At 35.6% G+C, this 15,900-nt stretch overlaps 1 protein-coding gene across 2 annotated transcripts in view; it reads left to right on the top strand.

The window, feature by feature from the left end:
* Nucleotides 1-5,641: 5,641 nt before the first annotated feature.
* fli1 (Fli-1 proto-oncogene, ETS transcription factor) overlaps nt 5,642-15,900 on the top strand; it is a 79,826-nt gene continuing 69,567 nt past the window's right edge. Inside the window, exons 1-2 of one of the 2 annotated variants that reach the window (XM_028810349.2) lie at nt 5,642-5,938; nt 10,776-10,893. In XM_028810349.2, the coding sequence (XP_028666182.1) occupies nt 10,822-10,893 (72 nt within the window). In that variant the 5' untranslated portion in view covers nt 5,642-5,938; nt 10,776-10,821. The remainder of the gene's footprint in view (nt 5,939-10,775; nt 10,894-15,900) is intronic. The other variant, XM_051932337.1, reaches the window with a different exon arrangement.

Below are 15,900 nucleotides of genomic sequence, written 5' to 3' on the forward strand. Positions count from 1 at the left end.
TCTGTGGCTATCTAATGTCTTCAGCGTGCTCTTCGCCAGCAGCTTAAATACTTAAACTTTCTGTTTATTGGGGTTTAAAACTATGAGGTTTCCTTGATACGGTGTTCACCCCGCCGACACTCATAAGATGGTTCTTTAATGGCGCTTCAATGGCTTGTGTGGTGAACCTTTGCTTGACAAAGAACCGTTTTATTTTGGGAAGTTCTTTAAAAATACAAACCTACTGGCATTTCACAAATGCTACCATATGTTCGTGGCTACTTGTGGAACCTGTTATGGATCCAAGTAAATCATGGTTCTTTGTAGAACTCTCTTGAGGATGGATCTCTTGTCCCCTCGGAAGAGCCACTCTGACGCCGTTATTTTTGAGTTTGCCAGGCGGCTTGTTGCTTTGCACCCAATACTTCTGATTTCCACGTGGAATTTGACTAGACACGTTCTAAAAGGATGCATGCTCTTGTCCAGTGACTTAATGCTTATACAAACGATGTTTAATCCAAAAAGTGATTCATCCGTTAATTTAAAATCCACTTTTCCAAATAGGAGCCGAGGGACATACAGTATCTGTAAGTGATTAACAGTGCTACAGACAAACGACAGTGGCAAGGAACTCTCACTCATACAGGACAATTTACAACAGAAAATTAATTTGCAATCTGTGAGAATAATATTTGAAATCTATCTAACTGCATGTATGTGCTCCGGGAGTGAAACCAGAGGGAGCTTTAGCTACTTCACACCACAGAAGCCTCTGTTCAGTATTCAGTCTTTAAGGACCCACACAAGAAGGGCTGGATGAAACCATTATGACAAAACCAATCTCCATAATTATGTGCAAAGCTGACAACTTTTATAAAGCTTAATGAAATCTATGGCAATAGGACTTTTTCTAATAATAAGTATACCTCTAAATGATTCATTTTACTATATCAGCATTGTATAACGGTCTGTAAAAAATCTATCCAACTTCAAAAACAACAGATTTCACTAGTTATTAGAGCTAATAAATCCACAACATGTACTGTAAATGTGAATAAGCAATGGGAAATGTTGAATTCACCCATTCATCCATCCTCCCTTCTATTTAAATCTTGTTTATTGCAGGGTGCACTCTTGAAAATAAAGGTGCCAGAGCGGTTCTTCAGAGGGATGCCGTAGGGGAACTACTTCTGGTTCCAAAAAAGATCCATCCACACAAAGCTTCCACAAAGAATCTTTATTTATTAAGATCCATGATAGACTCAATACAGTAAATAACCAAGAATAGATGGTAACAGATTTGCGAAGTATACATGAATTTAAAAGGACTCTTGTTGCACAGCATAAGAGGATAAGTCCAGGTTTTCTTAATCTGTTATTGTCCTGCTAGGTAGCTTACCATACATTAAACATTTCATTTAGAAAGGTCTTCAAAGAACAAATAACCAGCTTCATCTCAAGCTTCTGGAAATGTTCTACCAATCCATAGTGGCCAATGTGATGTTTACCTCTGAATTCTTCTACTGAAACAGTCAGTCATTTTCAAACCCACACCTAAGCTTAAAAGAAGAACAATGCCTGAATATTTATCAAGAAAGCTTGCTCCATGACACGGCAAACCGTGGACACGCTGGAAGTTGTTGTGGAAAAGTGGTTGATGGCAAAATTGGATGTCATCATGAAAAATCCCCTCCATCCTCTCTAGGACATGCACTTTTGGAACACTTTTAGCCACAGCCTCATTCCACCATGGTGTGCTAAGAAGTGCTCCTGGTGGTCTCTTCTACCCACTGCTACTGTATCCGGCAATTCAAAGCTTCCAACCATACCTTGTACTTGCTAAGTTTATTTAATTACTTACTTATTTGTTTGTTTGATTAATTGATTGCATGTATTATCTGTCTTGAGAATCTGTATTCTTGTTTTTATGTTTCTGCTGCTGCATACATTTGAATTTCCCCATCAGATAAAGTTTATCTACCCTAATCTAATCAAATCAAATCATTTGCAAAGAACCCTCCCCAGAATGAAATGGTTCTTGGTCAAGCAATAGTTCTGTGAGAAATCACACAGCCCAGTAAAGAACCATATAGTACCATTAAAGATCCATTATTTTGAAGAGTGTCAGCATGCTGGCATCAGGCCTCAGGACAGGGTGCCAGTCAGTTGTTGGGCACATTACTCATATTGGGATAATTTCAGAAAAAAATTAGTCATCTACTCTACTAGTTCTTGAAACGCAGAGAATATGAGTACCAGAAAAAATTAAAATATTAGGAATGGACAGAATTTTGAACACCTTCCTCTGAAGCTGTGAAACACAGTGCTCCACTAAGCCAACCAAGTGATAATAGATTATAATATACTGTATTTTTATAAGACAGATGGTATTACTTTCTCTATTGAGAACTTTAAATTGAAAATAGTGAGTGATGGCAGGCTGAACACATGTAATGTTACACAAAAGTATTTATTTATACACTATCAAGAAGCTCAAGTGTCATAGTGGAGAGTCACAGGATGGATCTGATTTAGCTGATTATCTTGTGATTTCCAGTGAAGCTCTCAAGCTTCATTTTTAGTATTAAGTCCATTTATATGTTTTTATTGTTTCACCCCATTGTACCCCTTTGCGTGAAGTTCTCTCTTGGTACTCTAATTTCAACCATGGTCCAGAAACCATTAGATTTGCTGTTAATACTGGATGTGACTCTCTTCTGTAATTGACTTGACTAAATCCAGGATGGATTCTTACTGATATGAATATATATAACCTGCTGCTTCAGGACAAAATCACCAGTGTAGTAAATAATTATATTGCAGCACATATCTTATACAGCCACAGATGAAATCAGCCCATAGACAAGAATGAAATTTAACTGAATTGCAGTGTGATTGGGGCAGGAATCTGTCAGGTAATTTATGATGTCACCTTCCAAATTCAGAGCCCCTCATTGGATTACAGCCAATGTCTGTGTGCAGTTTAAATACTTTTCTTATGTTGTTTCCAAGTTGTGCATATTTGGGTAATTACCATTTCCAAATTAACATGGGGGTGTGGATGATATGGGACTGTGTTTCATTGCTGCAGAGTAAGAACAGGGACTCCATGACCCTGCAATGGACTATAGATTTAGAAAATAAGGTTGACTGGAAGGGCATGTGATAAGTTTACATTTTACTGTCACGTAGGATAATTAGATGATCATACTTTATTTGTGTAAATATTCTTTACAAAAAAGAGTATTTATGGAAAAGGCAACTCAAAGATTATTCGAAAAGGGCAAGATATTTATGTCATGTTTGCATGAAAATTGCCATGTTGACAAATTGTTGTTATATTTTGCACAAATTGTTGTTATATTTTTGATGACAGCAGCAGATTTTGATTTCCGGTCTGAAGCTACTAGTAGCTTAAAGTAGTTTCTTCATTAAACTGAGTTCTTTGACCAACTCCTTTAATTTATGATTCAGTTAGACCATAGTCCGTGCAAAATGGACAGCCAGACAACAAAGCATCTACTGCAAGACCGTCCACTTCATGAGATGATAAGATGTCAGATCTGACTGGAGCAGACTCCAGTGATACAGAAGCTTAATGGCAACCTGGAGGAACTTTAATTGAAATCTGGAGGGTGGCATGTCCATCTGAGTGAACAACAAGAAGACTGACATTTTTTTAATTTTGTAAATAACCTGTATCATTTGCAAGAATAATAATCATGCCCTTCCCTGTAACTAAAATGGCAAAATATTGATTTCATCTTCAATGGCTGCTATAATTGAGGAATGTAAAGAGTCATAAGATAAATGTACTCCATACTCCCGTTAATTTGAAATTATTTTTTATTTTAAAACGAATAAGTGGTAAAAAAATCAGAGGGCTCAACAACATGACAAGTAGTTTGTTTGTGCTAGACCATGTGTGGTCAGGGATTATGGAGTTGTCGCTAGCATATACATTTAATGCCAACTTGACTTGTGATGTTGATCAGCCTCCATTTCGTCTTGTATGAGGGTCTCAATGAGTTCTACAGCATTAAGTGTTCCTTCCAGTGCATTGTCCTACCTTGCATCTATTAAGCCATAATGTAATAACAAATTTTTAAATGGTAATAATGTATTGAATTCACAACCTGGCATGTTAAAAGTAGGTAAAAGTACCATAATAATAAAGCAAGAAGAGTGACAAGAGACAGGAAATAGTTTACATTTAACAACTCAGTTGGAACAATACAGTCTGGTGCCAGCTTCCAAGGCTAGAACTGAAAAAAGTTTAGAAATATGGCATTTGTTATCTTATTTCACTTCCTATGCCATGACTGCATCTTGCATGAAGGTTCCTCTAAACTTTACTTATTGATGTTTTTTTTTTCAAGTTAAGAGCTAATATTTAATTCTTGTTTCCGTTACTTAGCACCTTATTTTTGCATTATTTTCCAACATAAAAGTGCAATAATCATTAAAATAACAATAATTATAGCAAAGGAACAGAAAAAATGGAGAACTGTAGGCAAAACGCTGATAAGGTGTTTTAGACGGAGCCATATGGGGAGAAGGAGCCTGGAAGTGTGATGGGGAAAGATAAGAAAGAAGGAAATCGAGTCAGTGGACTGAGTGGGTGCAGTTAAACAGAAAGGGCAAGAGGCTCAAAAGTGACGCGTGTCGCTGTCAGGAAAGCACGACTTTTTTAAATGAAAATTAGGAACCCATCCATGTGTCAAAAGTTGTTTTCACAAAGAAAGAAAGAAAGAAAGAAAGAAAGAAAGAAAGAAAGAAAGAAAGAAAGAAAGAAAGAAAGAAAGAAAGAAAGAAAGAAAGAAAATGTTGGCTACATACCGTGCTTATGCAAATATAAGATGTAAATAAGGATTTTCAAAACTGACGTGTTTTCATGCTATTTTACTTAAAATCTGCATATGAATCAACTGATATATGAATATTATCGTTATTCTTGCATTGCTCAAAGAATACCATTTTAGCTTTTGCGCGTCTTCTTCTTCTTCTTCTTCTTCTTCTTCTTCTTATTATTATTATTATTATTATTATTATTATTATTATTCACTACTAATTGTATGTGTATTAAAGGAGAAATTTTCCCGGTTTTCGGTGAAGGGCAGTCTTACCGTACGTATATACAGTACATGTTCACTCCCATTAAGTACATGTGAGGAAGGCTTTTCTGTGTAATAATTGATTGCAGCTGTTTGACGAGTTCTTTTGCTCCTCTAAGTCGCAGTTACCAGTTATCAACAAAAGGTATGTCGTTAACAATCGCGTATTTATCTTTAAAATGTATTACTGTGTTTAATATTTTAAATTTATTGGTTGGTTGGGCTAATCCATCTTGTCAAAATATAACTTTAAAATCAGCTTTACGCCAGGTAAGTGAAGTCGCAGATTCTTTGTTTCGAAAAAAAATACATATACCATTAAAGAGCAGGTGTTTTACCGGGCATTACCTTTGTAGTGTAAAAGACTTCCACAAATCTTAAGTTTTCCAGCTTTTGGACATGGGTGGGAAGTGCAGATATTAAAAGGGAACCTCGGTCAGTTATTTGCTATAAAAACGGGGAGGGGCGCGTGGAGCTGGTTTTCCTTTTTTTACGGTTCTGTTCCCATTTATTCTAAATTTCCTTTTGTTTCACGGATCACTTGACTTGCGGGACTCCGACTCCCTCCTAGAAGACAGGAGAATGGGTGGTATGAAGGAGTGGGTGGAGGATCGTCGCTACCTTTTTAGTGGTTCAGCTTCGGCATCGGGGAGCCATTCCTACTGATGTACACTCCGCTCTTGTCTTGCATTTTTTACATCAAAATCGAGAAAAGGCGAGAAAGCGTCAAAATCAATGTTCAGAAAATCAAGATAAAGACCACTTTTTATTGTTACCGGTAGTTTAATTCCGGAAACTGGGCAAATTAGTACGACCCCCTTCGCCTAACTCTCCAGCCTTAAAAGGTGAGTAACACCCCTTCTCTGCAGATTTTTTTTAACGATCATTTCTCGAATGTCTGGACCATATTTAAATTGTTACTAGTCTAGCAGAAACAGCAGGAAAAATTACTGAACGTAACGAGAGCCTTGTAGTTTTGTTCATCTTGTATTTGTTGAGTTATCACTGGCATGGCTCTGTGGACATCACTGGGAAGTCCTGTTACAATACTGTACGACCACAGGGAATCACTGGCAGAAGAGGCCGTCTACAACTGAAGGATCAAGTATAGAATCACCAATTAACACCTCGGCAACTATCTGCAGTAATATAACCTTTATTGTTTGGAGATTCGATGTGAAAAATACAGGGAGATTGTAAGAAGACACGCTCGTGGTATGCGCTAGCTGGGTGTAAGTTCATAGAAATCATATAGCGCCTTCATACGAAAAACAGAGCGCATATTTACGTGTATAATTATGATACTGCAAACGATTTCTATTATATTTTAAATCGTATTCATGATTGATGAGAACTGTACGTATTACAAGACCCAATTTACCTTAAAGATGTGATTCGTTCGAGCTGATTTTATTTTAAATAATCTGCTGATACAGAAGTTTATTCTGTGTTTCTAAAGGAAAGCATCTCTGTTTTTCTTAATTTCTTCGGCGAAAAATAATAATTAATTTTTAGAGTGTTACTGTGTAGCTTATCTTAAATTCGGAGGAAAATGATAATATTTTTTAATATACCAGAAACGGTATGAACATTAGTTTATCATACTCAAAACAATTTTTTGCAATAACAGCTTTCTGGTCAATGAGAATAAATATGGCAAACTATAAATTAAAATAGATATCAATCATATTTGGTAAAAAAAATAGACACTGCATCACACTGTATCTCAGTGTTTAAGTTCCGTCTCCTGTCAGTTCCCCGAGAGGCATTGCCCGTTAAAATCTACTTCGCCCCCCTCCACTCTATTAAATGCATCTTGTAATTAACCTAAAGCATACTTTACCCATTTTATTCTATCTTTTCAGGATTACGAAGTGATACCCAAACTTTAGCTGAAAATGCTATCTGAAAGTTACTCTTCTTGGTGTTCAGATACCCTTCAACCTATTGCTTTCTGCCTCATTCTTGTGGTTGCAAAGAATGGCCCCGCAACTTTAAAATTGTATTCGGCAGGTTCAATAAATCGATGGGTTCAATTGTCGCATTGACGAATGTTGGCATAGATAATTATGCGCGAGTATCTAGAAGAATGAATCGCAATCTTTACTTTTGAACATTACCTGTTGACTTGGCAAAGTGAATACCTTGTTTAATTTTTTTAAGCAGATGTTCATTATCCCCATGGTTATACATTAACAGATTTGACAGTCTGCAATATTTTAACGGTTGTGTCTGTATTTCTACTGAATAATGTCAAGCATAAAGTTGAGGTACGCTGCGGGGTGAAATTCCAAGACTTTTACAGACGCACCCTATAAAAATTGTATATGTAGTAGAATCACCACTGATTTTTCTTTTCTTTTTTTTTTTGTTATTTCAGTAAATAACTTTTTCTTGTTTAAAAGTTAATTTTCTGACATATTAAGTAATAATATTTTTATCCTAATATAATACTTACAGTAGAAGTGCATTTAAAACGTGCTAGCTGTGAAGCTTGAATTCATGTTTCAAACTTGACTCTGCCTTCTGCTTATATATGTGTTAGTATATTCGAAAATTGTTACTCGATCCCATGTGTTTCTAATTTGACATCCCCCACCGCCTTACCGCCCTTACACCTGCCCCTCCCCTTTTCTCTTCATCCTCTACCGGTTCGTGAAAACCAGTATGCAGTCGCCCCAGGTCAGTCACGTGCGTGACTGTGGCGGAAGAAACACAATCCATTTAAAGGTTAGGTTACAACATCGAGTAAGGAACCGCTGTCCAGACTTGGTGTGTATTGGTCGTGTGGATATCAGAACTTAATGTTCTGTCTCATAAGACGTTATGTAATTCACTGTCCAATGACTGTTACCTTTGTCATATTTGAATAGTTTTATTTTATTTTTGTCCGAATGTTTTCTGTAGAAAATAGAATGAAATTACGTAATATTGTTTTTTTACGGGTCACATAAAATACGTATACAGTAGTAAAATATATAAAATATGAAATGATTCAGTTGCAATATGGCTAAAAATATGCTCAATTTCAAATTGTTCGTTTCAAATACAATATTATTCGTCTTTTGGATTTTTAAATATCAAGATGCAAGTAATATTTTCACACACATACACACACACACACACACACACATATATATATATATATATATATATATATATATATATATATATATATATATATATATATTTCATATTAAATATCTTTGACTGTAAGGAATGTTAAATACAATGTTTGTAAGTCAGCTTGGTAATTGCATCTTGTAGCAGAGGCTAAAGACATACAATCCTTGGTCTGCCCTTTCACCCCAAACGTTATACGCTGCACTTATTAAGAAGAAAACTGTTTCAATATGTGCAGGGGTTTTCTGAAATTAGAAAAGTGGGATTGTGAGACCATGCATGTGAGCAGAGAGGCGGAGAATGTAGAGCGTAGAAGACCTGGGAAAAATGACTCTAAGGCGAAATCCATAAGTTTGTGAATTTTACATTCTTTCTGTAGGGCATATTGCACCAGGAAGGTGATCTGTATAATACACTATACACTAATTATATAATACGACATACAATATACTAAATATATAATTCTATCTATCTGTCTAGTATTTATTTATTTATGTTGAACATAAGTGATAGATAAACGTTGCAGTGAATGGGTGATGATAGCGAGCCTATGTTTTTTCATTTAATCATATCATCCTCGATTGTACAGCCAAGCTCTCTTCTTAAACAGAATGATGCTTCAAGGTCTTCCGCATACTGGTATCTTGCCTACTGAACTAAAAAATAACCTGATATTAACGTTAACAAAGCATTAATAGTACTTAACGCCAGACAGCTTGCCTTCATTTGTAGCATACTTACCTGGGGCCAATCAGCCCAAGGTGTGTGGGAAATGAGATGGAACTGGTCATGTGGACACGAGGAAGTCGCTTAAACTTCACATAGTTAGCGATTACCGCGCTTGGAAATCTAGTTTCATTCCCAGTTTACGGCTTACAATTGTGCCACCCTTGATTTACATTTGGGAAATTTGGCTAACATATTCTATTGAAAAAGTGTCAATAAAAAAACGCCAGTGACTCGTTGCTTTGAAAGAAAGAAAGAAAGAAAGAAAGAAAGAAAGAAAGAAAGAAAGAAAGAAAGAAAGAAAGAAAGAAAGAAAGAAAGAAAGAAAGAAAGGTTACACCATGGTTAACACCTTGACAGCAACGGTTACAGTGATGCTAGCGGTATGAAAGCAGAGAATTTTTCACCCAAAGAACGCCATTTCAAGCTCCCTCAGGAGTCGGTGATTACCAGTTAAGGCTGCCTCTTTGTTTAAAAGTTTTTTTGTTTTTGTCTTTTTTTATCAACTGGATCATTTTATTATTCGCGTAGAAACAAATGGTCGGAGAAAACTAAACATGTAAAGTTCGTTAATTTGACAAAATATAAAGTGAATTCCGAAAAACTGGGAAATATATCAGGTGAAATAACGTTACATAATACGGTCGAGACTAGTTTTACTCAATCAAAATAATAATAATAAAAAAGAAAACAACAACATAATGTTAGTACTTGCACAATGAATGTTTCACACGTGTGGCAATGTACAGTGTACAATCCTGTTTCTTTAATGACATTTTGCGGTTCTTTTGTTGGATTCCTCATAGAGCTATTGCTTGACCAATAACCATTTAATTCTGGGATGGGTTCTTTGCATATGAAGTTGGTTCTTTGTACTTTGAAAAACTTTTTAAAATGTGGGAAAAAATCTTTAATGTATGGTAAGCTACCTAGCAAGACACTAACAAATTAAAAAAACCTGAAGTTAGCCCGTGTTATGGTATGCAGCGAGAGTCCTTTTAAAACCATGAGCCATTGGTATTTCACACATCTGTTACCATCTATTCATGGTTATTTACTGTACAGAGCCTTTCAAGTTTCTAAATAAATAAAGGTTCTTTCTGGAACTTTCATGTGGATCGGACTTTGGGAACCAAAAATGGCTCCCCTACAGCATCGCTCTGAAGAACCACTCTGGCAACTTTATTTTCGAAAAACGTGCCAGGTTTTACTTAAATTTTAGACAATATAATAATTATACATTCTCACTGTCTCCCAGCTACTTTCATAGAATTCTTAACTGTCAACTTATTTAATTCACCCCAAAGTATTACACGAGGAAACGTTTTCTGAATAAAGCGGTTTTAAGCTATAGTGTCCTTACCCCATTGACCAGCAGGAAATTTCAAACAGTTATCGCTTCTTCTTTTGCACGGAGAAGCCAGAAGATAGCATCACACACTTTATAAATTAATTTATAATTTAGGGCAGCACCAACAACTAATGTCTTCAGCATGTTTTTCTTACGTATGTTCTTGAGCCACCATGCCTGTGGTGCACCTGTCAAAGTCAAGTTCAAAATCCAGAATGTCACGCAACTTGAATTGTTAATAAAGAGCCGCGCGGGGCTGTAACGTGTTTCTTGAGGTCCTAACAATTTGTAAGGATTATTATAACTGAAATAATAACTGCATTTCCATTAATTTAAATGCGAATTTGTTTTTAAGAATAAAAGTAATTTGCTAAGACTCCGTAATTTAAATATAATTTACAACACTGCTGTTTTCAGTTGAAAGACTTTTTATAATAATTTGTGATCTACAGTGTATTTTATTTTATGAATCTGTTTTTCAGGACCTACACCTTGAACTGTGCGTGATCTTTTCTGGCCTCTTTTCTAATGAAAATGTTCCAGACTGTTCCCGACACGTCGTCTTACGTCAAGGTAAGACAAGAACGTCCCTATAACCAGGTAATGTCATTGAAGAAGAACAGGCCTTAAGTCACTTTTGTCTTCTTTGTAGTACCGGGCTACATGATTGTTTCACAGTCTGTCTTCCTATTTGTAAATTATGGGATGGATTGACATTGCGCACTTGGTTAACGCATTATCTTGTGCGTTTTCTCTGGAAAAGGAACTTAATTGGTTTAAAATCTGTACTTGCGTTAATTGGCTTAAACAGAAACAAATACGATATCATTTAAAGAGATCTCGCCATAAGCATAATTAACGGGTTAAAAGTAAGAGGTGCCAAAAATTTTCAAGCCACACGTTAAGATGGGTACTGATCAATACATGCTAAATGTGTGAATTTAAACGCTTCATTGGTATACTGTGTTCAACAAATTAGTGTGTTTGACCTTGTGGACCTTGATTAAAAATGTATTATTAGGTGTTGAGGCTGTTTGTGGTCAGTTTCAACAGCAACATTTTTTATTAAACATTCTAAATTTATAAAATGACACAGAAAGTCTACAATTTACTTTTGGAATCTAAGGTAAATCTAAATTCACATAGTTCTTACGTATAGAATGTGGTTACAGTAACTGCACAAAGCAGTCTATTGTTTTTTGGTTAAGTAATACGAAGCAACCATCATTGAAACAAATAGATGCAATTAGTAATATGCATTATATTTCATTATTTGAAGTGGTAAAATGTAGTACTATCTTAATAGCCGTTAACAGTATCACTCCAGGAGAAGAACTTTTAAATGATGAGATGAAATGAGTGTTGAAACACAATTTATGAAGCTTTCCTTCCACAATGTTCGCAAATGAAATTATTGCTATCAGTTGCTTTGTAATGCAGATGTTCTAGAGCAGCTTAGTGTTGTTGAAGCAAATTTGGAGTAACAATGTTGGACAGCTATTTTCCAGGGCAAAGTTGTAACTATTAGTATTCATCCAAACGAGTAAGATTGGTAGTGGTCATGATGATGATGATCATGATCATGATGTTGATGATGAGTTCAGGTTACATAACTGCATGTTCTTACTAAATAATTGCTATGTGAAGACGTTCTTCAAAATATAGATGATACTCTTAAAAAGAAGATGACAAAGCGGTTCTTTAGGGTAATACCATAGGGGAACCGTATTTGGTTCCCGGAAGAACCATCCATATGAAGGTTCCACAAAGAACCATTTTGTCTTTACATCCGTAACAAGTTCCATGAATAGATTATAACCGATTTGCAACACCTATGGGTTCCTGATTTTAAAAGGACACCTACTGCCCATAATAACTCAGGCTAAGTTCAGGTTTTCTTAATCCGTATACCTTGCAGTCTGTTATAAATTAAAGATTTCTATTTAATTCACATATTTGGAGCCTTTTAATAGCCCAAAGAATCGACAGGACCCTTTGGAGTTCTTTGTCAAACAATGGTTCTATGAGGAACCAGACAACCTATAGTTAATCGCCATTATAGAATCATTGTTTTAAAAAGTGTATAATACTACAGTTTATACTGTTCATTATAAACAGAAGTAGCGTTAGTGTTTATATTTATTTAGTAGATGCAGTAGCAATTTCATATTCGTGCATTTAAAACGGACGCTACTGGTGTTTAGTAAAATAGTGGATACTTTAATTGGTGATGGGAACGAGGGGGAAGCAGAACCGAGATACAGACAAATAATGTTTTCCAAATAATTCATTCATGCCATTTATTGGTTCCCAGCTTCTCTTTCCAATGAAGCATCTCAGCTTTATTTGGGGTATTCTGGTAGGGGGGTTGTATGAGGGACCCCATATAGCAACGTTCGAAAGATTTAAAAAATCGGTTCATCGTAATTATAAACGAACCAAGAAATTGGCACCGTTTGGTAATTATATGGTATAAGATTCACCCCGTTCCTCTTCTGGGGTCTTTAGTCACATTATTTATGTAAATAAAGACTCATCTGTTTCCTGAAGCCTCCAGAAACTGACCAAGCTGTCTACAAACGTTTAAGGATCAATTTTCTGGTGGTCGCCGTTCCAGATTACCTGTCTCCTTGCATGTGTTTTTTCATTTCGTTTCCTCTGGGTGGTGTTCTGTGTATTTACAGGGCGCTGACTTCTCTTCATCTGTAGTGCACGCCAGTAGTAATTGCTACTCTAAAAGGAACTATGTAACAGATTATTAAATTGACTGAAAGATGGTTGATTCAAAACGAGTATGTTTATACTTTCGTTCTTTTTTTCACGTCAATCCAGGCTCAGCGGTTAGTAATATACCGTTAAGCGGTCCCGGTATGTTTGTACTACCTTTAAACAAAAACCTTCACCAAAGTATGCTCATCTTCTGTAAGTAAAGCTATTTACCACAAAGTGTGCGTCATATCGCGTAACGTTAGGCAACCTCTCGTTTACTTAAGCGCACTATTATATTTGACATCATACTTTTTTTTTCACCGCAGTCCCAAAGAATGTAAACAAACCAAGAGGCGGACATCTGGCTTACACGTTTTAAAACAGTCTGTACATCAAATCACATGCAACCAGGGCGAGTTTCTTCTGTTAATTTACATAGCAAAAAAAAAAGCACTGTAGTAGCCAAGCCATTAATTAACGGTTGGTTTGTCCTAAGAGTTTATAGCCTCTGAGTTTTGTGTAATATTACAAGCTTGTGATTGAAACGGTGTCATCACGCTAGACTGAAAATAACTGGTCCTGCTCTTTATGTCCAAACGATCGTTTTAGAACGGTTAAAGAGTACTGCATCTGCTAAAATTAGAAAAGACGAGACCATTCCTGGGATGCGTAGTGAAATATTATAACACTGCAAAGAAAAATATAACCTTAAAAATCTAACATATTAATACAAGCGCGGGACTGGGATCTGGATTTTACTTTTTTATTAAAAGATTATAAGGTCCTTTTCTCATTTAAACATAATCTTACCTTCAAGATGTTATAAAATTCCATAAACACCTGAAGGTTATGTTAAAACCGATGTCTACGAATCAAGGCCGGCGTGGAAGAGAAAAAAAAAAATCTCTCCCTCTCTTAAATAAAATAAATGAAAAGTTTTATCAATATGTTTGTCAGATACAGTTTACGTTCATTTTGATTACCTCCAGGCAGACTTGTTTTGCTCCTTTTTATAAATGCTTTGATCGTGGGAGTTTTGTCCAGTTGTATACAGTACTCCTTTTTGTTAATGAATAAATGATCGAATAAAACTAACAAGTATACATTACTGGATTAATTGGAAATCATTTTAATACATCACAAGTAATCTCCTGCAGAGAAAGAAATGGTAACTTTTCCGTGTCACTATACAGCCGCTGTGTAATATTTCATTGCTGACGTCTTTTCATTTTTAATGTTCTTTAAAATAACGAAAACTCTATGAGCGCATTCCTGACTTAAAAATGCTTGGCCACTTCTTACTTTATAAAATTATTTGGGGCGCGGACTTCAGATGAACGCATCCTCGTCGTTAATGTTTTTGTTTCGTTTTGTTTTTTTAGGTATTTAATTTATTCAGAAAGAGGAAATATAATGATTTAGGTTTCTTTCTTTGTATTAAAGCAGGTGTTTTTTTGTTTGTTTTTCCTTTTTTTTTCTTTGCACTTGTTTTGGAGTACTAACAAAATTTCTGATTAACGGCATAGGAGAGCAGTTCTTGGGTATTTCATGTGATGGTTGGAAAATTGTCCAATAAACAAATAAATATTACAGTATTTACTTGTTTTAGCAGTTAAAGTAATATAGGCCAAAATACATAATGTTGCCAAAAAATGTGTTTCGTTTTTTACCCTCATTTTTGAAGCTGAAATAATCAAATTGATAACGTTGACAAAAATCGTGTGTTGAAAGAAAGAAAGAAAGAAAGAAAGAAAGAAAGAAAGAAAGAAAGAAAGAAAGAAAGAAAGAATTGATGACTTGGAAATACCGTTTATATTTATTATGATAACTTGTCCTAATGCAATAACGTTATAAGTATGCGAGGAACCGGTTGCTTAGTAATATGGAGAGTTGATTAAAAAATGCTGTGTGTGCTCATTTACTCAAAAATGTAAAATGATATAAAAGGAGGGAATGGAAAGCAGGCACGCCTCAAGAAACGTTTTACAGAAATATTCTGCTTCATTCAAGCGAATCCATGGTCTAGCTGCAGTCTTGTTTTGGTAAGGTCAGGCGAGACTTGGGTTCTCCAATAAAAATAAATCTCAAATTAATTACGGCCTCAAGGAAGGGGCCAGACAGTTTGAGCCTGTGTGCTGCTGTCTGAGTTTTCAGCTTGCACTGTTTGTGCTCTGGCTTTTTTTTTTTTTCTTCTTCTTCTTCTTCTTCTTTTTTTCTGCCCTGTGAGACTAGGGACTTAGTAGAACGCTATAGCCAAATGTAGATAGAGCCTGAAAAAGTACCGATCCTTATCAAACGGACGTTATCTGTGGTTAGATGAAAAAACCTTTGTCACGACACCACATTTCTAAATACCTAGACTTCTTGAGCAATGCAAAACCTCTTCTTATCGGTTTTTGTTTTAATATCTGAAGGGGACATATTTTAAAATTGTGCAACTCATAGTTGGCTTAAAAAAACAGTGCAGTTGCGGTGTGATGTGAATACATAAAGCTAGATGTCAACTATTTATAGGCAAGTAAAACTGTAATAAAAACTCCTGAACCGTATCATTTGAAATAACTGCTTCCTTCTTCTTCATCATCATCATCATTATCATTCAGGATACCCTTTTCACCTTACTGCAGCCTGCCATAACATTATTTTAATATCAGTATGTATTACATATTTTTTTGCAATTGAGAAAATAATTACAAATGTAAAACTGCAACCATTTAACTATATATACAGTAATATATACAGTATATATGTGTGTGTGGGTGTGTGTGCGTGCGTGTGTGTGTGTGTGGGTGGGTGTGTGGTGTGTACTTAGTTTTTAATTCACTCACAAGAATAAAAACGAGAATATTCCTGTATTTACGAGTTTTGTCATTTCTTGTTAATTATCATAAACTGCTA

Source organism: Erpetoichthys calabaricus, chromosome 9, assembly GCF_900747795.2.
Source record: "Erpetoichthys calabaricus chromosome 9, fErpCal1.3, whole genome shotgun sequence".
Taxonomy (NCBI): Eukaryota; Metazoa; Chordata; class Cladistia; order Polypteriformes; family Polypteridae; genus Erpetoichthys; species Erpetoichthys calabaricus.